Below are 27,830 nucleotides of genomic sequence, written 5' to 3' on the forward strand. Positions count from 1 at the left end.
GGAGGAGGAGGAGGAGGAGGAGGAGGAGAAACAGATGAAGGAGAAGGAGAAGAAGTAGAAGATGAAGCAGAAGAAACAGCAACAGAGACTGTACATGACCAGCAAAACATATACTTACTACTTTTTTTACAGAAAAAGTTTGCTGAATCCTCAGATGTGGGATAAACAGAGATCTCTAGAAGCAAAGATACAGAAGTATAACCTAATTGGTCTTGGAAAAATTGTCTTCACAATAAATGAATTTGGTGAGATGAAGGTTAAGGAACTTCTCCAGGAAGTGGGAACAGCATGTGTAAAAACCTAGAGGAAGAGAGTACCACTAGAACTGATGAAAGTATAGAACATCTGAAACATGAACAGAAAGGAGAAGAATGATTCAATGTAAACTTGGAGACTCAGACCTGGCCCAGATGCAAACGGACTTTTAAACAATATTAAGGATTTTATATTTTAATCTATTGATGATGGGAAGAAGAAATATTGGTAAGGAGATGAATGATAAGATAAACTTTACTTTAGTACCAGTTAGTATAGCTGAATGTATAGGGTATAGTATAACTGAGGAAAAGGAGAGTGGGAAGAGAGGAGAGGAAAAAAAGAATTTAAAGTGGTGACAGAAATCTGGTTCTGGGTAAGATGGAATAAGCACACAGGCATATCATAGTACAAATCCTAAAAGCCAAAAACAAGGAGAATATATTGAAGCAGAAAGAGAAAAATAACTCATCACTGACAAGTGAACCATAATAAGATTAACAGTTGACTTCTCATCCGAAACTATTTGAAGCCAGAAGACAATGGGATAATATATTCAAAGTGTGCCAAAAATGAAACAAAACCGTTTCAACAAAGAATTCTATATCTAACAAAAATATCTTTCAAAACTAAAGAAAAGCATTTCTAGTTAAATAAAACCTGAGATTATCCATTGCTAACACATACTCCTTAAAAGAAATGCTAAAGGAAGATCTTCAGACTGAAAGCAAAGAACACCAAACAATAATTCAAATCTGCTTGAAAAATCAAAAAGTGACACTAAAGGTAAATATGTAATTACAGAAGGTGGCATAAACATATATTTATTATCCTTCTTCTCTTACCTATCTTAAACAATGATTTGTGAAATAACAAGTGCATAATTCTGATTTGGGTCTATAATATAAAAATGTAATATACTTGCCAATAACAGCGCAAGGAGGTAGATAGGAGAAACTTATAATGGACTAAGGAAATGATATCAGATGGTAACTCGAATTTACAGGAATAAATGAAGATAACTTGATAGAGTAAATAAGGTGTTTAATATAGCAAACACTATAAATACATACTTGCCCTCTCTTTTTCTCAGAGTTTCTTTAAAAGACATAAAACTACATAAAATAATAATGATAATTTATTGTTCAGTTTGTAACATATATGAATGCAATATGTACAATAATAGTGCACAAAGAAGGAAAAGGAAATAGAGCTATATATTGTAGCATTTCTATATCTAACTGGAAATAAGTTAGTAAAAATTTGAAGTAGGTTCTGATAAATTGAGATGTATATGGTTAGCCCTAGAGCAAATATTAGAGAAATAACAAATATAGTAAATTAAAAAATCAGTTTTTCTAGTCCAGCAAGTAAGGAGCTTAGGAGACACAACTGCATCCTAACAACAAGTAGAAAGCTAAAAAAACTGAAAAATCAAGAATTCTTAACTCATAAGAGATATGAGGTCATAGGTCAAACTGCTGCCCACAAAATTGAAGGGACTAACAAGCAAATACAGAGAATCACAACTTACTAGAGCAGAAACCTCAATAAAAACCAGGATTGAGGTAGAAAGATCAGAACTGTAATTGACAAAATGCTGAAGGTTCACTGCAGACAAATCTGAGAATTAAAAACTCCAAGAGGACCCAGACAACAGAGAATCCTCATTCTTTTATGACTTTTACCTCCTGGATCTCTACCAGGTTCCTACAGTAAATATATAGAAAAATTTCTCATGCTTCTGGCATGAGATAGGACAGCACACTTTGTTCTTAACAAGACCTGCCTTTAGGAGAAACCTAGTTTGGTCGAGCTTAACCTAACAGGGTTTTATAAAAGGTTAACTGAACTGAAGAAAGGGAAATTCCTAACTCCAGTCCACTCTGGCCAACCTGCCCTATCTAATGGGGGTGGGGGGGAGGGAGGACTGAGAAGTATGTATGAAGTTCACATTCCAGAGGCATAGGCTCGCTATAAGACTGAGACCTCCTCCCCCTACACCTTACGACCATATTACTAAAATATATAATAGCAATCTGGTACCCAGTATATCATGCCTAGCTATCAAGAAAAAAATTTTAAAACATACTAAAAAGCAAAAGTCACAGATGGAAAAGACAGAGTAAGCATCAGAATGAGACATGCCAGGGATGTTGAAATTATCAGATTGGGAATTTATATACTAAGGGTTCTAATGAATAAAGTAGACAGCAAGCAAGAACAAATAAACAATGGAAGCAGAGAGAGGGAAGTCCTATTAAAAAATAATAAAAATAAATGCTTGAATTAAAAAGAAATATAACAGAAATAAAGAACACCATTGATAGGGTTATCAGCATACTGCACACAGCTGAGAAAGAATCTGTGAGCTCTAGGATATCTAATCAGAAACCTCAAAAAGTGAAAGGCAAAGAGAAGAAAGACTTAAAAATAAATAGAGTAATCAAGAACTGTGGGACAACTGCAAAAGGTACAACATGCCTAATGGGACTATCAGAAGAAAAAAAAAGGGAGAAAGGAACAGGAGAAATATTTGAAACAGTAATGACTGGGAATTTCTCTAAATTAATAATAGACACCAAACCATAGATCAATCCAGAAGCTCAGAGAACATGTAGCAGGATAAATGCAGAATAAATGTCCCCCCAGAAAACAAAAACAAAACAAACAAAAAACCAAACAACTACACCTCAGCATTTTATTTTCAATTTATAGAAAAGCAGAGATAAAGAAAAAATCCTGAAAGAAACCAGAGGATAAAGCATCTTACATGTAGAGGATCAATGATAAAAATTACAACCAACTCCTCAGAAATTATGCAAACCAGAAGAGAGAGTAGTGAAATATTGAAAATGTTAAGAGAGAAAATCCATCAATGGAGAATTCTTGACTCTGCGAAATTATCCTTCAAAAGTGGTGGAGAAATAAAGACTTTCTCAGGCAAAGAAAAATTTAAGGAATTTGTTGCCTCTATATCTGCCTTGCAAGAAATGTTAAAATAAATTCTTTAGAGAGAAAGATAATTATATAGGCCAGAAACTCAGCTCTATATAAAGAAAGGGAAAGTCTCAGAGAAGGAATAAAGTGAAGGTAACATAAAAACTTTTATTTTTCTTCTTCTTAATTGATCTAACAGATAACAGTTTGTTCAAAATAATAATGACAACACTGTATTTGACTATGTATGCTTAGGAATATATATATATATGCCTAGCTATGTTACGTATGAGTACAATCACTGACAGCAATGCTACAAAAGATAGGAGGGAGGAATGAGGATTATTTTATTATAAGGTAGTCACACTACCTGTGAATCAGTAAGTGTTATTTGTAAGTGGACTTGGATTAGTTATAAGTGTACATCCTAAACTCTAGGGTAACCACTAAAAACAGTAAAAAAAACTTTTACTAAAAACAGTATAACTGACATGCTAAGAAAACAGAGAAAATGGAATCATATGAAATGTTCAGTTAAAACCACAAAAGGCAGAAAATGAGTAGAAGCCAAAAACAGAGAACAAAGAACAAGGGTAACAATTAGAAAACAGTAACAAATATGGCAAATTTTATCCAAATATATCAATAATCACTTTGAATATCAATGGTTTAAATGTACCAATTAAAAGACAGAGATTGTCAGAGTGTATAAAAAGAAAAGAGACCCAACAATATGTTATCTACAAGAAACCCACTTTAAATATAAAGACGCATATAGATAAAAAATAAATGTATGGAGAAAATATACCATACTAACACTAATCAAAAGAAAGTGCAAATAGCTATATTAACTTCAGACAGAGCAGACTTCAAAGTAAGGAATGTTATGAGAGATAAAGAGGGCATTACATAATGATAAAGAGATCAATTGTCCAGGAAGACATAATGATCCTTAACATATATTTGTTAACAACAGAGTGTCAAAATATGTGAAGCAAAAATTATAGAACTTCAAGGATAAATAGATAAATCCACTATTATATTTGGAGACTTCAACTCCTCTCTCTCAAAAAGGGAAAGATCCAACAGGAGTTGAATTCAATACCACCATCAGTGAACTGAATAGAGGATATCTATAGACTACAACAACAGCAGATGACTCATTCTCCTCAAGGTCACATGGAATATTCACCAAGAGAGACCACATTCTGCACTATAAAACACGACTTAAATTTAGAAGGATAAAAATCATACAATGTGTGCTCTTAGACCACAATGGAATTAACTAGAAATCAATAACAGAAAGATAATTGGAAAATTTCAAAATATGTGGAGATTAAGCAACACACTTCCAAATAATACATGGGTCAAAGAAGAAATCTCAAGAGAAATTTAATAATATTTTGAATTAAATGTAAATGAAAACACAATTTATCGAAATTTGTGGGATGCAGTGAGAGCAGTGTTTTAAGGTAAATTTATGGCATTGAATGCATTTATTAGGAAAGAAGAAGTAGCTAACATAAAAACATCTAAGCTTCCAACTTAGGAAATTAGAAAAAGAAAAGCAAATTAAATCTTAAGTAAGCAAATGGAATAAAATTTAAAAAAATAGGGCAGAAATCAATGAAATTGAAACAAAAATCAATAGAGAAAATCAACAAAATCAAAAGCTGGTTCTATAAACAACAATGAGCAAGGGGAATTTGAAATTTAGGATGCAATCTTATTTACCTTAGCATCCCCCAAAATGAAATACTTAGGTATAAATCTAATAAATATGTATACGATCTATACAAGGAAAACTATAAAACTCTGATGAAAGAAATTAAAGAGCTAAATTAAAGGAGAGATATTCTATGCTCAGGATAGGAAGACATTATTGTCAAAATGTCATTTCTTCTCAACTGGATCTATAGATTCAATTCAATCCAAATTAAATTCCCAAGTTTTTTTTGTGAACATTGATTAACTGATTCTAAAGTTTATATGGAGAGGCAAAAGATCCAAAAGAGCCACCACAATATTGAAGGCGAAGAACAAAGTTGGAGGACTGGTACTATCTAAGTTCAAGACTTGTTATAAAGCAACGGTAATCAAGACAGTGTGATATCGACTTAATGATAGACAAATACATCAATGAAACTGAATAGAGTGCCGAGAAATGTACCCCATAAATATATCTAACAGATCTTTGACAAAGGAAGAAAAGTAATATAATAGAGCAAAGGTAGTGTCTTCAACAAATGGTGCTGGAACATCCACATGCAAAAAAATGAATCCAAGCACAGACCTTACACCTTTCACAAAACTAACTCAAAATGAATCATAGACATAAATGTAAAAAGGCAAAATTATAAAACTTCCAGAAGGTAACATAAGGAAAAAAATCTAGGTGACCTTGTGTATAGTGATATCTTCATTAAAGTTAAAGACTTCTGCTCTTCAAAATACACATTAAGAGTATGAGAAGACATGGAACACATTGGGAGAAAGTATTTGCAAAAGATACATCTGAAGAACACTGTTATCCAAAATATACAAATAACTTAAAACGCAACAATAAGAAAAATAAATCTGATAAAAAAATGGGCCAAAGACTTTAACAGACATTTCATCAAAGAAGATATATAGATCATAAGCACATGAAAAGGTGCTCCAGTCACATGTCATCAGGGAAATTAAAATTAAAACAACAAAATACCATTGCAAATCTATGTGAGTGGCCGAAATCTAAAACACTGACAACACCAAATATTAGCAAAGATATGGAGCAACAGGAATTCCCATTGCGGTGAAAGTACAAAATGGTACAGCCACTTTGAAGTAGATTATTTTGCAACCTTTTTAAATTTTTTTTATTTATTTTATTTATTTACTTTTGGCTGTGTTGGGTCTTCGTTGCGGCATGCAGTCTTCTCATTGCAGTGGCTTCTCTTGTTGTGGAGCACGGGCCTAGGCACACAGGCTTCAGTAGCTGTGGCTCGCAGGCTCTAGAGAACAGGCTCAGTAGTTGTTGGGCACGGGCTTGGTTGGTCCGCAGCATGTGGGATCTTCCCAAACCAGGGATTGAGCTCATGTCCCCTGCATTGGCAGGTGGATTCTTAACCACTGAGCCACCGGGGAAGTCCTGGTACAGCCACTTTGAGAGACAGTTTGGCCGTTCCCCCCAAAACTGAACATACTTCTATCATACTATCCAGCAATTTCATTCCCTGATACTTACCCAAAAGAGTTGAAAACTTATGTCCACACAAATCCTGCATGCAAATGTTTTTAGCAGCTTCATTCATAATGCTAAAACCTGAATGCAACTAAGATGCCTTTCAGTAGGTGAATAGTTAAATACACTGTGGTACAGCCAGACAATGGAATATTGTCCAGTGTTAAGAAGAAATGAGCTATCAAACCATGAAAAGATTTGGAAGAAACTTAAATATTAAAGTGAAAGAAACCAATCTGAAAAGGCTACATATATATTGTATGATTCCAATTCTGTGACAATCTGGAAATGGTAAAATCAAAAGAAAGCAGTAAAAAGATCAGTGGTTGCCAGGGGGTTAGGGAGGAGAGAGAGATGAAAATGTGGAGCACAGAGAATTTTTAAGGCAGTAACTATTCTGTACAATACTATAATGGTGGATAAATATCATTATACATTTGTCCAACCCACAGAATATCTAATACCAAAAGTAAGCCCTAATGTAAGCTATGGGCTTCAGTTGATGATGTTTCCATGTAGGTTCATTAATTGTAACAAATGAACCACTCTAGTGGCGTATGCTAATAGTAGGGGATAGTGTGCAAGACTGGGGCCAGGGGTTATATGGGAAATCTCTGTACCTTCTGCTCAGTTTTGCTGTGAACTGAAAACTTCTCTAAACAATAAAACCTATTAAAAATAATTAAATGAATTAATATGCTATATTACAAAATATTCACTTATGCAAAAGAAGAAAGGAGGAAGAAAAACGCATCATGATCAATGGCACCCCTAGACACAAACCTGCTTCTGGGATGCTCAAGAGTGTCCTTGGGGCTAAAAGTTTTGATACCCTGCAGAGTTAATTGATCTAGAAGGACTGATGTCAAAAAGTTGGGATTTAGAGCCTAGAACTTCAAATTTCCATTTTGTATAAATTCTGTGACTGAAACTCTCCATTTTTGGCTTGTGAAGACTAGAAAATTTTTTACAATTCCTATATTTGCATATTTTATCTTTTAAAACTAAATTTATTACTACATTTTTAGTATCTCTAATGATTATGTTTGCTATATTGTATCCAACCTAGAAAAGATGGAGCATACTGACATAAGCAGGATAACAATAAAATGTATACAAATGGTTCATTAATGTCGTTAATTTACCATTTTTTCTTATACACATGATACACATAGAAACAGGTTGATTAGTGAGATCAACTGGTTTCCATTTTCCATCCAGTCACACCTGGAAAAAATATCACCTGTGCAGACTTTAGCTGGTGTGATACAAACCAGACAGACCCAAATAACAAGCAACATTGTACACATCCATTAAACTCAATCTCCCTTTGCATATGAAGCAAAAGTAAGAAGACTTAAGAAGTTAACAGAGGAATAGTGTCAGAAATAAGTTTTATTTATTTCATAGATTTCCAGGTATTAATCCTAAATTCTATCAATCTTTTGAATAATTTCCTAGATGTCTCTGAAACTTCATCCAATATATTTTTCTAAAATAAGATCAAAACACAAGTAATTATGCTTTGGAAATCATACTACTGCTAATTTTAAGCCTATCAATAGATAATGAAAGTATAATTTGAGCTATGCCCTACATTTTCTGATAAAAATTCAAAATAAATCTTGAGTAAAGTGGAGAAGTATTATATCTAATGTTTCTCTTTGATATATCAAGTTTGTCACCACCATAAAAGACAATTAGTTTAGGTTGAAAGAACTTATTCTTCACCTAGGAATGTTTATTTATAAGAACATAGTATTTCAGAGCTGAAAGAAGCCTTGAGAATCATCTAGTGAAACTGCCATTCTTCCCTAAGGAGATTAAATGGTTTTTTAAACTGTATACGTGTAAGGACCAAATATTTAAACAACCGGGAATCAGTGGAAGAATTATGTTACTTTTGACTTATACGATATAATCACAGATTGTTCAATGTGATAGTTTCCACCATTATTTTAAAAGCATTTACCAAAAAAGAACTTGAACCCAGCATGTCTAAGAAACTATGTGCCCACATTTTCTTAACTTTTTGATGCTAAATTTAAATATTTTAGATTGATATTTCAGACCGAAACACATATTATTCATCATTAGTAATCAAATACATTAAAACACATAATTATTCCCCTATTCCAAATCCCATATTCTTTTGGTTTACGTAGTTGAAAAAAATCTTTGATTATGGTTTCTTTCTTCCTCTAAAACCATCTCAAAAATATTAATGTCCTGATAAATTGGCAAGTTTCAGATTTTTTTTTTTTTATAAAATAGCCCTGGAACTGAGGCATGGACCAAGAGTTAAATTTCAAATACAGAATGGAGGCCCATGGTAAATCCAAGCACCCAATTAAAAAAAAAAATTCTATACAATAAATATACTGAGTTTAGAAATGCTAATTCCCAGTTTTTTACACGTCAGTTTACTACTTGTCTTCTAAGTGTACTTTTGGCCAAAAAATGAATACAGCATTAGGAAAAATGTTTCATGAACAAAAATACAACATGACATTCAATTTTTATAAGCAAGAAGAAAATATATATTTGGCTAAATATGGGCTACACACTGTATTTCAAAAGATGATAAATAAAATATAAAAACAAGCACAGGAAAGAAATTTGGAACAAATTCAGGAAAGGTTGCATAGTCTCACTAAACTGAACACGTTTATTAGGGAGTCTCAGCTTTTGAAGCATAGGTATTTATTTTTTCCAATAAATGAATCTTCTGTATGGTGCTATATTAACCTCACTTTTCTATTATATAACGGCTCCCTCAAAGGATAGCTTAGCCAGATTCTGTAATTTCTTCACCATATTTTTATTGTTAGAATAGTCACATTTTGGAATTTATAACTTAGACTCATTCTTTTTAGAACTTTAGTTTCAAACTTAATTCAGAAATGTTCTCCTCCTCCTGGCACCACATCTCTCACCACAATTATGGATCTGCGGGTTTGAGGTAGGTCACTATAGTGATTCCTGACTGAAGATTCTGACACACCTACCATAGTTCCTCTTGTGTTGGTATCTTAGTTTTGGCTACTATAACAAATAGCATCAGCTGGGTTGGCTTAAACAACAAACATTCCTCACAATTTTGAAGGCTGGGAAGTCCAAGATCAAGGTGTGAATAGATTCAATGTCTGATGAGAGCCCTCTTTCTGGTTTGCAGATAGCTGTTTTCTTGCAGTATCTTCACATAGCCAAGAAAGTGAGATCAACGCTTTCTCTCTCATCTCTTCTTTTAAGGGCACTAATCTCATTCACAAGGACTCCACTCTCATGACTTAATTGCCTGCCAAATGTCCCACATCCAAATAACATCACCTTAGCGAATAAGGCTTCAACATATGAATTTTGTGGGACACAAACATCAGTACATAGCAGTTGGCATCTCTTATTTAGTATGCTTCTCATAAATGGAAATATTGTACAAAATGACTCAACACCACCTACACTTTTTGTGTATACATAACCCAGAAAATGCATGTGTCATTGTCATGCTGAGTATTGGAAATGTAGGCAGCTTCACTGCTGCTACTCCTTATCTCAGTCTTATCTATTCTCTATAATTATATTTTTCCCTGATAATGTGTACAGATAAGCAAACATGCAGGTTAGGTAGTTGTTCTACCAGGAGAAAAGAAAAAAATAATGACTGTAACTTCTCACTGCCTTTATCCTTTATAGTTTGGTCTTTACATTGACTGCTAGGGTGGGGCAAGAAGGGTAGGGGCTGTGGGGAGAAATAGGAGGATGTGGAAGTAAGTCTACTTCTGAGATCACTCTTCAAGTCAATACAGAATGATTTTTAATTAAAAAAACAACAATCTAAATGTCCAATTGAAAGGTAACATTAAATATATTAGAGAAATACATGTGAAGAAATATTATATAAAATATTAAATCTATGACAAATTACAAATTCCAATAATGTAATGTAATATAAAGAAAATAATCCAAAATTGCTTTAACTCACCATGACCTGGAGGAAACTTTTTCTATTTAGTGAGTGTAACTAGCTCATATATGGGTAAAGTAGGCCACTCCACATAATATGGACACTTATGGATTAATTTCACCTTATTTTTATTTTCCAGTTTTGTTTTTTCCTGAAAAAAAGTCATTATCAAAATTTATATTACATAATTAAAAAAAAAAAGAGAGAAAAATATAGAAGATAGATAAATGGCAGTAAAAGAAAAATAAAGGTTATATGGATGTAACTTAGTATAAAATTTATTTGAATTTTATGGGAGCATGACCACATAACCATATTGAAATTTTAATCTTCAGATTTGCTACTAAAATATTTTCCCACCTTTCAAAATATTTTTAGGCTCCTATAAATGTTTTAGCATTTAAAAAAAAAAAACTTATCATAGTCAAGACTACACTCAAAAGTTGTGTTTGATAATACCAAATAAATGATACTGACATTTTGAAAATAAAAACAAACATATGAAACTTTTTTTTAAGCCAGCCACTCTGAAACCAGAGATTTGGAAGGAAGTTGAATCCTGGGAAAGTCTTCTGTATCACCAACACTGAGACCACTCTATCTAAAGAAATCCCAACTATTAAAGACCTAAATCAAGAAGATGGATGTCTCCCCATCTCCCTCCAGCATGAGCACCTCACTGTGGCTGATTCCAGAGCTCTGCAGCACCTGCACCATGGTTAAACCCTATCAAGAGGAGCTGACAGAGCATGACCATGGTGGGCTCCCAATCCGTCATTTATACAAACTTCCTCTTCCATCCAGGGGAGAAGAAATAGAAGAGAGGGGAATTTGGGGATTTGATTAAAAGAGAATATTGTTAAAATTGAAGAAAATAAGTTATCCTAATGCAGCAGAATTAGGGGCTCAGAATTAAGTTGTGATCACCTACTCATGCAGCTCTCGGTCTTGATGTATGTTATACATATGAAATAGTGTGCAGATAATTCTCAAGTATTTGTTCCTCCTAAGGTAGACTGTAGAGGTTTAGAGATCTCTGATCATTCTGGTATCCCTCATACATGACATGCTGTTGACACCCAAAACATACAGTTGTTGAATGAATGAATAAGTGAATGAGTGAACGAATGGATGAATTTTAAATTCATGAAAAACCAAATGCACTCAAACATATAACAAATTATATCCATAGAGACCTTTCCACTTCAACTACTCATCAGAGGCTTAAGTGATGTTCATCAAATAAATAATATTTTTATGGTCTCCAGTTCAAGACAAATTAAAATATAAAAGAGATATGGACATCTTCTGCCTAGAGAGGCAAAACTTAGTGTTAATTTACACCCATATTGTGTTAATAAATAGATTAGATATGGTCATACCGATTTTAACTTTGCATAATTCTTTGCAGGGATTTTAAGAATTTCACAATCTTCTTCTGCCACCACTGAGAACGCCTTTGTTTCTGATTCAGTCTGAGCTGTAACTTCCAGGGTTCCAAAGGTACTCCATTGTCCAAGCTGTAAAAACACCAAAAGCTACTTAAACTTCATTATCATTTGTCAACATAAAAATACCAATGATAGTGAAAGGATCAATCTAGGAGAGCCAGCAAAAGGGTAAACGGTAGATCACGCTCTGCTCTTTGAAATAAGGGGATCTAAACATGCTTGTATGGATGTCATACTTCTTTTGTCCAATGTCACTTTCCCAAAGCAAGAAAATTTTTTTAATTTATTTTTTCATTAGTTATAAGAATAGATCTTCTGTTTTATTCACTGATTCATTTTAAGTGCCTGAAATTGTGCTTGGTACATAGTAGCCATTCAAAACATATTTGTTGTTAGAATGAGGAAAATAGTGTACTTATATCCATGGTCTTCCATTTATTTTATTATACTCATATGTTGGTAAGTAATAATGGAAATGAATACAGTGTTAGGCAGGTGTAAATCACTGACATATATATGTATTCATGTATGGTCTCCTAATTTACTATGTTAAAAAATAAATATTAAGCATGGCAAAAATGTTACCACTAGAATACATATTGTAAGTTATTAGGATGTAGTGAGAATGTGTACAGTTACAAAGAGGATTTGTATTCATGTTTGCCTGGGAAAATTGAAGGACATCTAGAAAAGCAAGGGAAGCTTCTCAGAGGAAACATCAGGTCAATATGGCTATCTAATGATGATATAGGAAATCTTCCACTCTTCCACTTCATATCCTTAAAAAGGCTGAATATTTTTTGTTTTTAGTTGAATGAATAGCTGAGATTGAATATTTGGAAATAAAGGACTTGAAACAATTACTGCTGAAGCCAAAGTGGTCCACAGTGATATCAAACTAGGAGGAGGGCCTAAGGGATTGAGTTCTGGGGTTGTCAACCATATTAGAATAGGAAACTCAGGACTATACAGGTGAGGAATTGGAGTTGGACCTTTTTGCCTGAAGCCTAGGACATTGAAGGATTGTCCCATATATTAAATGGAAACAACAAAAACTCTACCCATTAATCTAGCTGTGGAACTGGGTAGAATTGTCATAAAATCAGGATCCTAGGTCTGCAACTTGTGTGGGTGCAGAGTATACATTCACACATAGTACAGGACCCAAAGCTAATGTAAAGCCTGGTACACAACTGAAAAAACCCTAGGATCCAGGAAGGTTCAATTTTAAAACTCTATGTATGAATTCAGAAGACAAGGAACTCCCACGGAATGCAATCCCTGATAATAACAAAAATCACTATAGAAAATTGCAAGCCACACAAGTGAACAAACCCCTGTGAGGAAAGTCAACAAAAAAAAAGAACTAGAAAAAAAATGAACAACTTAAAAGAAGTTGTACACGTTTAATATATTAAGACCATAAAACCAGAGCATGACATTATGGAGGCAAAAAGAGACATTTTGTGAAATAACAAAATTAAATTTCTATAAGTAAAAAATAAAGTTATTGAAAGAAAAACACAATGAATGTATTAATTAGTAAATTTAAACTAAAGAAAGAATTCAGAACATGGACAAAATATGAGAAGAACATCCAGAATTAACTATGAAAAATATAGAAGGAATGGAAATAAGTGGGAGATTTTAAAAGATATAGAAGATAAATGAAGACCATTCAGCCTATATCTACTAGGATTTCCAGAAGAAAGCAAAAAAAAAAAAAAAAAAAAAAAAAATGAGAGTGAGGTGATACATAAGTGACAATGGCTGCAAATTTCCAGAACTGAGAGAAGAGTTGAGTCCTGAAAATGAAGGAGGACACAAAATCTAGATACATATTTGTATTTTATATCACTGCTCAAAATTTTGTATACTTCCTTAACCTTTCTCCTCCAAATCCCCCTTCATCATCGTATTAGTTATCAGTAATTTCAAGCAGATGTTCTCTACATATTTTTCCAGATTTTCTAATTTTTTTTAAGTATAAGACTTAGTCTGAGTTACCTAATAAATTACTATGAAAGCATAAGTCCTCCATGATTTTGAACAACCTTCTTAAGACTTTCTTTCTTCATTCATTAACCAATATCATCAGACAACCTAACAATGTTAGGACAGTATTCAACTTCCAATGCTCTTTACATACCCACTTATTTTAGTTGAATTAATTTTAAAATTAACATTTATAACATTTCCATTCTGTTCTATAACTATGGTCATCTTTAAAATGCTAGGAAAAAGAACTTTTGAAGAACTAGAATTGTGTATTTACTTAAAATAACAATAATATAGAGTGAGAGTAAAACAAACAACAAGATGATAATTTTAGGCAGCATGTGAAACAAATTACTAAAAGATGAATTTTAGCTGGAAAAGCATTGAATCCAAAGAAAAGGGATGCAAAGAAGTTGATAAAAATTGGTAAATGTAAATAACATTTACTTATATATAATAATTTTTAAATGACTAATATAGAATGCCTTTAAAATGAGATAAATTTAAAATAATTTTACAACAGAAACTCCAAAGAAAGGAGCAGGAAGATAGAATTAAAATGTCTATGCTCTGGAACTAGGAAAGAAAAAAAGATTTACGCAAATTTTCTTAGTTCAAATCACAAATTTAATATAGGAATTAGAACTTTTTAAATGGAAAAAAGAAAATAAATACAATGATATAAAAATAAAGAAATGATAAAAATTTTTATGTACCTAAAATGTCTAATAAACACCAATAATTTGACCTAAAAAATAAAAACAACAACAAAGGCAAATGATTATAAAGATGACAAAAATATTTGTAAAATTTCCAGAAGAGAACAGCCAAATGAACCGCACACAAAAGAAACATGCTCAACCTCACTAGAAAACAGAGATGTATATGGTACACACATATATTCATCCATCCGAATGAAAATATTAAATTACTCTAACCTATGAGACTGGGGAGATACTTTAATACATAACTCTAGAAACTGTAAAAATCTTCAAAAATGGGAAATAAATAATAAAATAAACAAAGAATGTGTGAAATACTTTATCCAGAAACCCATTCCCTAGGAATCTACCTTAAGTAAATAAATACTTTCTTAAGGATACATTTAAAGATGTTAAGGCAGTACTTTTTAGCAACCCCTGACTGGAATATTCCTTAACGTTCACCTACTTAGATCAATATGTGTGTGTGTTTGTGCATGTGTATGTAGTGTGTGTGTCTATGTATGTATGTATATATGTATATATATATATATATGTTTGTGAGTAAATTATACATATATTCAAACAACTCTAAGTTTTAACATACTGTTAATGATTTGTAACATCTATACATCTTAACCTAAGATTCCTTATAATGAAAAAAAAGTAAAAGGTGAAAATTTATATTAAAAATCTGTTTTTATAAAGTGAACATTTACAGAAACAGTAATTTGTATAAGTGTATACAATTGTTTATATCCTGGTGTCAGTTCAGGGAAACATATACAAGTGTAAAAGGCTATTCAGAGGAGGGATGGAGTGAAAATGACAAATGATTTATTAAGTTTTTCTTCAAACGTCCTTGTATTTTTTTCAATGATAATAGGGAGTATGGATTAAATTTTAGACATTTTTGAAGACATTTAAAATGCAGGTTCAAAACAACATTCTCTGTCTCCTAAGACAATAGAAAAAAAAGCAAAAATAAATAAATGGGACCTAATCAAACTTATAAGCTTTTGCACAGCAAAGGAAACCATAAACAAAACAAAAAGACAACCCTCAGAGTGGGAGAAAATATTTGCAAATGATGTGACTGAAAAGGGCTTAATTTCCAGAATATACAAACAGCTCATACAATTTAACAATGAAAAAACAAACAACCCAATTAAAGAATGGGCAGAAGACCTAAACAGACATTTCTCAAAAGAAGACATACAGATGGCCAAGAGGCACGTGTAAAGATGCTCAACATAGCTAATTATTAGAGAAATGCAAATCAAAACTACAATGAGGTATCACCTCACACCAGTCAGAATGGTCATTATTAAAAAGTCTACAAATAATAAATGCTGGAGAAGGTGTGGTGAAAAAGGAACCCTCCTACACTGCTGGTGGGAATCTAAACTGGTACTGTCACTATAGAGAACAGTATGGAGTTTCCTCATAAAACTAAAAAATAGAGTTGTTATATAATCCAGCAATCCCATTCCTGGACATATATCCAGAAAAGACAAAAGCTTTAATTTGAAAAGATACATGTACCCCAACATTCATAGAGGAACTATTTACAATAGCCAAGACATGGAAACAACCTAAGTGTCCATCGACAGATGAGTGGATAAAGAAGTTGTGGTGTATATATACAATGGAATATTACTCAGTCATAAAAAAGAATGCAAATGCCAAGATTATCATACTAAGCCAAATAAATCAGAAATGTATGTGGAATCTAAAAAAATTGTACAAGTTAACTTATTTACAAAGACTAACAGACATAGAAATCACACTTATGGTTACCAAAAGAGGAAGGGGGGGTTGGATAGGGATAAATTGGGAATATGGATTAAAAGATACACACTACCATATATAAAATACATAAACAACAAGGGTCTACTGTATAGCACAGGGAACTACATTCCATATCTTGTAATAAACTACAATGGAAAATAATTTTAAAAATAGATATACATATATGTATATGTTGAATCACTTTGCTGTACACCTGAAACTACACAATATTATAAACCAAGTATATTTCAATTTAAAAAATTCTGTTATTTTTCATGCTTGTATTATCTCTTTTAATATCTTTATATTGATACATAAAATACCTTAAATTATACACATCAAATGTTTATGGCTGTTATCTCTAGATGATGGAATTTCAGATAATTCCCCTTATTATTGTGTACCTCTCTGCATTTTCTAAATTTTTCCATAAATATAATTTAAAACTAGACAACATTTTGAAGTTATTTTAATGACCTACAACTCAATCTTAATTTTTTTGAAAATATTTATCAAGGTTATGTTGATAATCCTATTTTGGTGGGGATAGTTAGTAGAGTTGCACAAAAGGAAACAGTTTCTCTCACTTCTAAACTCTCATGTTATTTTATTGAAAAATAAATTGATAGATAACTATATTGGGAAATAATATATTCACATGATTTAAGAATTAACTTCTCTAAAAATGCATAACCCAAACAACTTGTCTCTGAATATTATGAGTCGGTAAACCAATTACAATTTCTTTTGAATAAAAACATCATGTTAAGCTTTGTTTTAAACTGCATTTTGCAAGAATAAACTTTTCTGAAAAACAGAAGACTTTTATAAGTATAATTTTTGTTTTTGTATTATTTTTCCATTGCTTCTAGCTTCCAGACACATTAAACAAGATCAATGATTAAAACTACAGCTGCTATTTTTAAGCCAAGGAAGGGTCTTGTTCTTAACACTATGAAACATTTTCTTTTTTCTAAGGGGCTGAAGAGGCAGACAGAGAAAATACAAAGCCTCTATAGATCAGGGGTTCAAGGCTGAGGTCTAAGGATTGACTTTTAAAGACTCTTAAACTCCTAATATGTTATGCCAGTATGTGATTATTTGTAAATTTCCATTTTTCTTGAGTTTCTATCGCTTTCATTAGATTTTCAAAGTTGTCTGTGTGCCCAAAGAAGGTTAAAAAGAACTGCTCTAAATAGAAAAATATTACTTTTCCCCTATGATTTTAAAAGGCTTATGGAGGAACTGCTTTCTTATAACCAATGTTATACAATAAGAGAGGGATACAAAGATGTTGCATTTTATAATATTTCAGAGGATTTTGGCCATATTTGGGTTGAATTGTGATATTTAGAAGGTAGAAGCAGGCACAAACTTAAGGTGAGGATAATTTGCTTGGGAACTCATCTCACTGGCTGAGAGATTGGACTGTGTGATTCTGTAGGAATTATTTGGGTACAGTTGTTCCAAACCTGTATGCTGAGTCAAACAAGATGTTTCCTATTATAGGAAAATAATTGATCATTTAATATTATATTAATAATATTGCAGTCTCTAAGTGAAACCTACAAACCAAGTCGATTTTTAGATATAGTCAATAAATTCCTCTTTAAATTTGGCTAAACAAGACATCCTTTTATGTCCCCTCACACATTTTAGCAAGAAGAGTCTAGACATCATAATGAATAAGAGAAGTAGAAGTTCTTTTTATTTCCTCTAAAACAGAACGGTTCTTTCAAACACCCTCAGGGTATTTCCACCTCTTCAATTGTTCACATGAAACACTTGTTTGAAATATCTAGCACACTGACTGCTTGTCAATACTACCCAGCTTCAAGGTCCAGTTTAAATCTCATCTTTTTCGCAAAGTCACCTGGTTCATCACAGTCATCCCTCTGATTTATAATAAAGTATGTACTCTATTGTTTTTTTATATAACATGCAATGCTTTCCTAAGTAAGGGCACTCTAAAAATTAATGATACTATTATATTACTATCTTAAAACTGTGAGGATAAAGAAACTTGTTTCCTTCCCCCTAATATAGGGAGATTTTTCAGCAGCAAATGAGCCTGAGTTGCATAATCATCACGTGTTGCCATTTTAAGACCAGTAGTATTCTAATCAAATGTCCTTAATTTTAAAAAGTCCAGTTGTAAAAAAATAATTGCTCTATAGGTAAATCTTGAACTTGGTAAAAGTTTGTCTGACGCCTTCCTTACTTAATTTCACTGTGGTTATAGAAGATTTCAAATTTGAATCATTTGAATCAATCATTTGAAATTTGTTGAGACTCAACCTGTGACTTAGCACTAAATCAATTTTTAAAAATGTTCCATGACCATTTAAAAGGAATGTGCATTCTGCAATTGTTGTTTGCATTGTTGAATACAAGTCTATTAGATCAAATTTGTTGTGTTATTCAGAATTTCTATATCTTTGCTGATGTATTTTTTTGTCTAGTTCTTTATCCGATTCTATTAAAAAAAACTCCCACTATAGTTGTGAATCTGCTTATTTCTTCTTTGTGCCCCATCAATTTTCACTTTATATTTTTTGAGGTCATAACTTTAGTGCACATAAACTTCACACTCATCATGAAATATTCCTCTATCTTAAATGATGGCCTTGCAATAAAATCTACTTTACCTACTATTAGTATAGCTACCCCAGCCTTCTTTTGGTTAGTGGGATCTTATTTATTATCTTCCATTATTTTTCTTTGAAAATTCGGGTATATTTATAATGAGGTGTGTCAGCATACAGGGTTTTATTTTACTTAGTCTGACAATCTTTGTTTATTAATTGAAGTATTTAGTCTGTTTATATATGATGTAATTATTGATATATTTGTGTTTAAATATGACATCTTAATATTTGTTTTCTATTTTGCTATCTACTTTTGTGTCATTTTCTCTCATTCATTGCTTCATTTTAAATTAATCAAACATTTCTCTATTATTTTAGTATGTCATTTTTTAGCTTAAAGTATTTTTTTATTCTTTTGGCAGTTACTCTAGTAATAATAAAATGCATCCTTGTCTTACTGGAGTATACTCTAAATTATTAATTTTTTTCACTTTCCAGAAAGGCAAAGACAAAAAATCTTTAACTCCATTTACCCTATCCTCTTTTTTGGTTTTATCAATTTTGATATATTTTATTTCTATATACATGTAGACCTCCACAGGTAACACTCTTACACAGTCAAAGAACATTTAAATCAACCACATATTCACCAGGTTTCTTTGTTCTTCAATCCTTTCTACATTCTTGTGGTTTATTTGGAATAATATTTTTTTTCTGCCTGAAGTTATTTGCCTTAGGATTCCTTTTTACACAGGTCTCCCGGCAATGAGATATCTCTTTATTATTTGTCTGAACACATGTTTATTCTGTCTTTATTTAAAGATATTTTATCTGGTTATAGAAGTCTAGATTGACAGCTATTTTTATCTCAATACTTAAAGAATTATCATTCCATGTTTTCTGACATAATTATTTTTTGAGAGAGCATTAAAATTTACTTTTGAACATATTGTGTCCTTTCCAGCTATTTCAATTTTAAGATTTTTCTTGGACTGGTTTTCATTACTTTCTAATGTGTCTAGGTGTGATTACCTAGCTTGTAATTCATACAGAAACTTGAATCTGTTGCTTGATGTCCTTCCACAGTCGGGAAAAAATTTCAACCAGTTCTACCTCAGGCAATGCCAAATATCGTTTCTGTCCCATTCTTATGCTTCTTTTTCTTAAACATTTTATTACAAACTTGTCAGAATTTTTCATCACCTCATATATATCTTATGCTCTTTTCCATATCATTCATCTTTTTATCTTCATATTTACCTGTAATATTTTCTACTAATTTATTTTCCAATTCAGTAACTCTCCTGTTTTATCTAATCTGTTGATAAACACGTCTGTTGAGTTATTAATTTGTTATTATATTGTTAAGTTTCAAAGTTACAATTTGGTTTTTTATTAAAATTTCAGATTTATAATGAAATTCTCCCCTCATCTATTTTCTTCAAAATACAATCAGTTATTTTTAACTTATAACTTCAATAGCTGTATCACCTGTGTGTTAGTTTTATTGCTTTTTTCTATTGATTTTTTGGTATTTTGTCCTATATATGGATATTCTTGGCAATTTTTTATTCAATGCCGGACACTGAGTACAAAAAAACTGTCATGGGTCTAGATGATATCATCTTTCTCTTAGATGTTTTACTTTTGTGCTGACAGTCAATTAGTATAGAGCAGATTAACATAATCCAATCAAGAACTGAGGTAATTTGAGGCTGATTTTAGTTCTGGTTTTCTACTGATAGACTAATATGTTTATGAGAACCTCTTATTCTTTGCAGATACAGAACTCTTAATTTCTATCTGTCAAGTGTTATGAGACTGATGACAATTCTTCTGTTAAAGTTGTAGCTGCATAATTTTACTTGGGTTCTGTGATGATTAATTTTATGTGTCAACTTGATTGGGTCATGGAGTGCCCAGATATTTGATCAAGTATTATTTTGGATGTTTCTATAAGGGTGTTTTTGGATGAGATGATCATTTAAATTAGTAGACTGAGTAAAGCAGATTGCCTTCCTTAATGTAGTGGACTCATCTATTCAATTGAAGGCCTGAGTAGAACAAAAGACTGGCCCACCCCCAAACAAGGAAGAATTTTCCTGCCCTTTGGCTTTCAAACTGATCTTCCTGAATATCAGCAACATTGGCCCCTTATGTCTTGACTGCCTAAGTAAACTGAACTCAAGATTTTGTCACTTTGGTACTCTAAGACTCCTGAAAGTTCTGATTCACTACTTTCTTCTTAGTTGTTCATCCTTATTATGCTTACAAATTGCCAGATGCCTCAAAGAATAAGCAACAGGAAATGTCTGGATCAAAACAATGTATTTCTCTTCTTGCTTGAATCATGGCCCTTCAAATCCTGGTTCCTTTGATTGCTCTCAGATACCTTCAAAACAGTTGTTTGCTTGGTTGGTTTTATCCAGATTTTGTAATTGTTCTCAGCAAGGAGATTTGTTTGATGCAAGCTACTCTTCATGGTCAAAAGCAGACAGAGGTTAAGCAGACTAAAATGACTGCTTTTTTTTTTTAAAGCAAAATCTACTTCACTTTCTATTGTCTGGATTTTTTTTTTTTTTTTTGGTCCTTATCATCCCTCTATGAAGGGAGTGACAAAATCACTCAGAATAATCAATTGGACAATGATATCCAAAACTTTTTAGAAGACAGAGGAAGAGTGGAGATTCTGGCAAGAAAATCCAGAAACTGGCACATAAGAATTAGAATCTGTAATAGGAAAAGTATTAAGAAGATCTTGATCCTGATTTTGACTTTCTTTTCCCCAAATAAAACAACAGAGAGAGATATCAGATGATACCTTCTTAAAAGAAGAAAGGAATTAGTAACATCCAAGCAATATATCTATATATCCATATATGGTAGTTGATAAGCAAGTCAATGAATAGTAATATATTTATTAATAACAGAGAATCTCCAATGCCTGAACTATTCATCTATTCATAGACATCAGACACTAATGAGAGTGAGTACTTAGTATTGATTGTACTTTGCAGGTTATATTTCATAAATGTGTGTGTGTCCTGTTTACTTCTCTCTCTGAGTTAAATTTATTTTCAAAGTCTTAGTTACACATTTTCTAGTTCATAACAGATACATCTAGAAGTGCAGAAATGGAGTAAATCAGCAAAGAAAGCAAGTGCCTGGAGAACTCATAAGAAAAGTGTTCTTGATATGTGTCACACCACTCATAATGTAAATTCTCCTGAACAGCCCAGACTGCATTCTTTAAGCACATGGGCACAGCTCAGCTGATAACCATAAACTGTACCTCAAGTGGATCCCAGTTATTTCCTTGTGCATTAATTTTTTTATGTTTCCAAGAGACCAACTCATACAATATCTTCAGCACTGACAAGAACAACAGCCTCCTTTTTCTGTGTTGTTAGATTTGGACTTCTAACTTTATGCTTAGCAGATATGACTTTTTTTTTTTTTTTCTATGTCCTCAGAAGGTCCTAGTTGACTAAACTGAATTCAGAAGGATTCACCCAGTATGATTCTGCAATTTCACAAACCTAATTTGGAAATACTGAGTTCATTTCAATCAGAAGTATTTTTCAAAAATTAAACCAATTAATTAAAAAATAACATTTGGACAAATAAATATAGTTTGTAATTTTCTAAACACTTTTGATGTGTAATTAATACTGCTGACTAGTTATAAGTGAGAAAATTTTTATACCTATATTATTTCATATTTTTAAATTTTCTTATTACAAGAGAGAAATTAATCTATCTGATACGTAAGAGTGCACCATTCAACCACTAGAAATAATCATTTCAACATGTTATTTAGTAAAAATTGCTTTTCTATACTGAGATATTATACTGCAAAAAAATATGAGTGACATAGTCATAATAATTTGAGTAGGCACTAAGAACTAAAAATATTTCTGTATTGTACCATGAAATTCAATGTCAATTAAAGAAAATGTTAACTTCTACTTTAAATAGTCATAAACTTCTGAAAATTAGCATGTAAAGCTTAGAAAAAAGCTAATAGAGCATATGTTAAAATAAATATTTTATAGGTATTCATGCATGAGTGCTCATCACATGTCCAGTAGCTATTGTAGGTATAAAATCTAGAGTGCCCTAATGAGTTAATATCATTCATGTGTTACATGGTTTATCAATTTTTAAATTAAGTGCTTTGATGTGATTTGAATTTTATATAAAATATGATATATTTTGGTAGCTTTCTATAGTAGACTTTTTTTTTTAATAAGCCGGAAACACTGCTTCCTGATTTTATATTCAAAATAGGACACTTCCTCCACATAACGCTGAATTCAATTGTTCAAATATCCCTTTATTCTGAGTTTAATGTGTTCTTACAAAGAAGATTCAGTTGAATAAGCTTAGATTTGAAGTGAAATAATTGTGTCAGCTTAATCTGAAAATGAAAATGATTTAACATCTACATTTTTCCTTATAGTAAAAATAAGTACTTTGAATTGCATTTTGGGCTTTTCCATATTCACCGTTAAAGAAATATGTTTCTTAAGTATACTCTTTACTTTTATAACTGTATAGCCTATTTTTTAAACTTTTCAATGTACTGTTGACCCTTGAACAACACAGATTTGAACTTCATGGGTCCATATAAATGTAGATTTGTTTCAGTAAATATATTGGAAAATTTGGGGGAGATTTGTGACAATTTGAAAAACTCACAAACCACATAACCTAGAAATATCAAATAATTAAGATAAAATTAGGTATGTCATAAATGAATAACATATATGTAGATACTCAACTATCCTTACATAGGTATAAGGTGAGTGGTATTTAATATAAAATTAATAATGTGTTAGGTTCTTTTTTTACTGTTTTATAACTTTGCTTTCAAAGAATTACATTACCATACAATATGCCTCTCTCATAATTGGAGAAACTGATACATCAGCCTATATCACAGTCAAGTAGTTTTTAAAAAAATGTAACAATGTTTCCAATCCTCTATCATTAATATGAATTTTATACTGTATGCCATTAAAAATTTATAGTAATTCATTCATTAATGTATAGGTTAGGCTACTGTGAAGCAATTGTATAGATTAACTAGGCCACCCTAAAGCAACCATATTGCTGCTTCTTCATTATCAATTCATGAATTTTTGTACGTGTAAATAAATATGAATGTCTTTTTCACATTATATTTTTATTTTTGAGGTCTAGTATTAATAACGTATATAACATCTACAGTGATGTAGGTACTGACAGATGATACATCTTGTAAGATGATGTAAACTTATGGTATAGATAAATACAGTAGAGGACGGAAACGTATTTTCCCTTTCTTATGATTTTCCTAATAATATTTTATTCTCTCTGGCTTACTTTATTAAAAGAATACAGTATATAATATATATAACATACAAAATTTGTGTTAGTTGGCTGCTTATATTATTAGTAAGGTTTCCAGTCAACAGTAGGCTATTAGTACTTAGGTTTTGGGGGAATCAAAAGTTATACACGGATTTTCGACTGCACAGGGGTCAGTGCCCCTAAGACCCGCATTGTTCAAGGGTCAACTGTATAGTAATTATATAAAAATTGTGATAAAATGTTTATTCCTAGGTATTTTATTATTTTTGATGAAATTTTAATTGGGATTGTTTCCTTGTTTGGTCTTTCTGATAGTTCATTATTAGTGTGTAGAAAATAACAGATTTCTCTATATGAATCTTGTATCCTACAACTGTACTGAATTCATTTATTAGTTTTAATAGTGTTTTGGTGGAGACTTTAAGGTTTTCTATATACAGTACCAAGGCATCTGCAAATGGTGACAGTTTTACTTCTTCCCTTCCGTTTTGGATGCCTTTTAGTTGTTTCTCTTGTCTGATTGTTGTGGCTAAGACTTCTAATACTACGCTAAATAGAAGTGGTGATAACAGACATCCCTGTTTTGCTCCTGATTTAGAAGAAAGTCTTTCATTTCTTCACTGTTGAATACGATGTTAGCTGTGGGTTTGTCATAAATGGTTTTTATTATGTTGAGATATGCCCCCTCTATACCGACTTTCATGAGTGTTTTTATCATGAATGGTTGTTGAATTTTGTCAAATACATTTTCTGCATCAATTGAGATGATCATGTCATTTTTGTCCTTCCTTTTGTTAATGTGGTGTGTCACATTGATTGATTTATGAATACTGAAAAGTCCATGCATCTCATATGAATGGGTAAAGAAGATGCAGTGTATATGTGTGTGTGTGTGTGTGTATATATATATATATATATATATATATATATATATATATATGTATATGTATATTACTCAGCCATAAAAGTAGCATAAAATTCTGCCATTTGCAACAATGTGGATGGACCTAGAGAGTATTACACTTAGTAAAATAAGCCAGACAAAGACAAATACTCTTATATTATCACTTATATGTGGAATCTAAAAATAAAACAAATTAATGTATATAATAAAACAGACACAGACTCAGAGCTATAGAGTAAAAATAATGGATACCAGTGGGGCAAGACAGGGGTGTGGAATTAAGAGATACAAACTACTATGTATAAAATAGACAAGCAACAGGGATATATTGTACAGCACAGGAAAATATAGCTATTGTTTTGAAACAGCTTTAAATGCAGAATGATCTATAAAAAATATTGAATAACTATGCTGCACATTTGAAACTAATATAAAATTGTAAATCAACTATGTTTCAATAAAAATTAAATTAATGATAAAATGAACTTTCGTGTTCCAATAGAAAGTCAGTCATTTATACTAATTATCAGGATATTAATTTCTAACCTTTATATTGGTACAATTGTATATAACCCAAAAAATAGATGGTTTTATCTATTTCTTCACATTATTTAAAATAATACTAGAGTAAACCGTATTCTGTGTTTTTGCCAAATATTAAGTTTTTGAAATGCAACCATGTTAATGCAGCTTATTTCTTTTTTCACTGCTGCGTGACTATACTCAAATTATTTATTCGTTCTTTTGCTGATGAACATTTGTGTTGTTATCAGTCTTTGGCTATAAAACAGTGATGATATAAGCATTATTGTCCATGAGTCTGCATTTCAAATATAACTATTTCTCTAAGATATATACCTAAGGAAGCAATTTTTGTGCTATAGGATGTGTTAGCATTTTAACATCTAATATCAAACTCTTCTAAAGTGCAAGTTCTAACTTACCTGCAATATAAATGCATGCAACGTCTGTTTCTGCACACTTTCTCCAATATTTCATATTGTCTATTTTTTTTAATATTTTCCAATTTGGTAGTAAGTAATACTATTGATTGAACTTTTTGTTATTTAGTTGTATTTATTTTTAAATGTAAAAATTATTTGCTGTGTATTTCCTACATTGCTAAAATGGTCAAGCATCCTTGCATTTGCTTAATCTTTAATTCTTAGTTTCTCTTCTGTAAAAGATCGATTTATATGTTTTGCATTTTTTTTTATATTTTCCCTTTAGACCTGTGGATCATTATATACTCCAGATATTAATCTTTTGCCTTTTATGTATGTTGAAAATATCTTATCCCAATGTATGCCTTGTCTGTTCACTTACTTAGGGTATCAAGAGATGAATAAAAAGTTCTTGATTAAAAAAATATATATTCTTATAGTTTACTTCTATAAGTATCTTATTTAAAAAGATACTTAAGTTTTTGCTATCTTGACATCATGAAGAAATTGTCACACCATCTGCTAAAATATTTGAGCTTATTCCTTTCACAAATAAGCTTGTGATATCAAATTACTTTTTATGTATAATGGGAAATAAACATGTAGCTTTATCCTTTCTATCCATGTAGATAACTATTTGCCTTAGCTTATATTCATGAATCATCCCACCACTTTCCCCACTGCTCTTCATGACACTGTTTCACCTGAGTGCTAATATATGTGCACCTAAGTTTTGGACTCTGGCTGTCAGTATGTCATCTATGAGCCACTATTTGGCTATAAAAGCACTATATTGATTATATAGCTTTATTTTAAGTCTTGATATCTGGTAGGACAAGTATCCTTTTTCCAACCGTCTTCTTCAGGATTATCTACCCTAGGCTTAGCCTTTTGCTCTTTAGTATAATTTTTAGAATCACGTTGTCTAGTTCCACAAACAAATTGGATTTTTTCATTGGAATTGCATGAAACTTATAGATCATTTTGGGAGAACTGTCATCTTAAAATATTGAAAGTTCCTGTTTGTGAACATAATATAACTATGTTTAAGATTTCTCTACCATTTATTATAAAAAACCCTCCAGAAAGTCAGCATAGAGGGAACTTATCTCAACATAATAAAGGCCATATATGACAAAACCACAACCAACATCATTCTCAATGGTGAAAAAGTGAAACCATTTCCTCTAAGATCAGGAAATGGACAAGGTTGCCCACTCTCACCACTATTATTCAACATAGTTTTGGAAGTTTTAGCCACAGCAATCAGAGAAGAAAAAGAAATAAAAGGAATCCAAATCAGAGAAGAAGAAGTAAAGCTTTCAGTATTTACAGATGACATGATACTATACATAGAGAATCCTAAAGATGCTACCAGAAAACTACTACAGCTAATCAATGAATTTGGTAAAGTAGCAGGATACAAAATTAATGCACGGAAATCTCTTGCATTCTTATACACTAATGATGAAAAATCTGAAAGAGAAATTAAGGAAACACTTCCATTTACCACTGAAAAAAAAAAAGAATAAAATACCTGGGAACAAACCTACCTAGGGAGAAAAAACACCTGCATGCAGAAAACTCTAAGACACTGGTGAAAGAAATTAAAGATGATACAAATAGATGGAGAGATATACCATGCCCTTGGATTGGAAGAATCAACATTCTGAAAATGATTATACTACCCAAAGCAATCTACAGATTCAATGCAAT

At 31.7% G+C, this 27,830-nt stretch overlaps 1 protein-coding gene across 1 annotated transcript in view; it reads right to left on the bottom strand.

Moving 5' to 3' along the window:
• The window catches only part of CNBD1 (cyclic nucleotide binding domain containing 1), a 404,631-nt gene that overhangs the window by 47,928 nt on the left and 328,873 nt on the right, over nt 1-27,830 (bottom strand). Inside the window, 2 exon segments of the mRNA XM_057531908.1 lie at nt 10,401-10,533; nt 11,765-11,902. Coding sequence (XP_057387891.1) covers nt 10,401-10,533; nt 11,765-11,902 — 271 coding nt within the window.

Source organism: Balaenoptera acutorostrata, chromosome 17, assembly GCF_949987535.1.
Source record: "Balaenoptera acutorostrata chromosome 17, mBalAcu1.1, whole genome shotgun sequence".
Lineage (NCBI taxonomy): Eukaryota > Metazoa > Chordata > Mammalia > Artiodactyla > Balaenopteridae > Balaenoptera > Balaenoptera acutorostrata.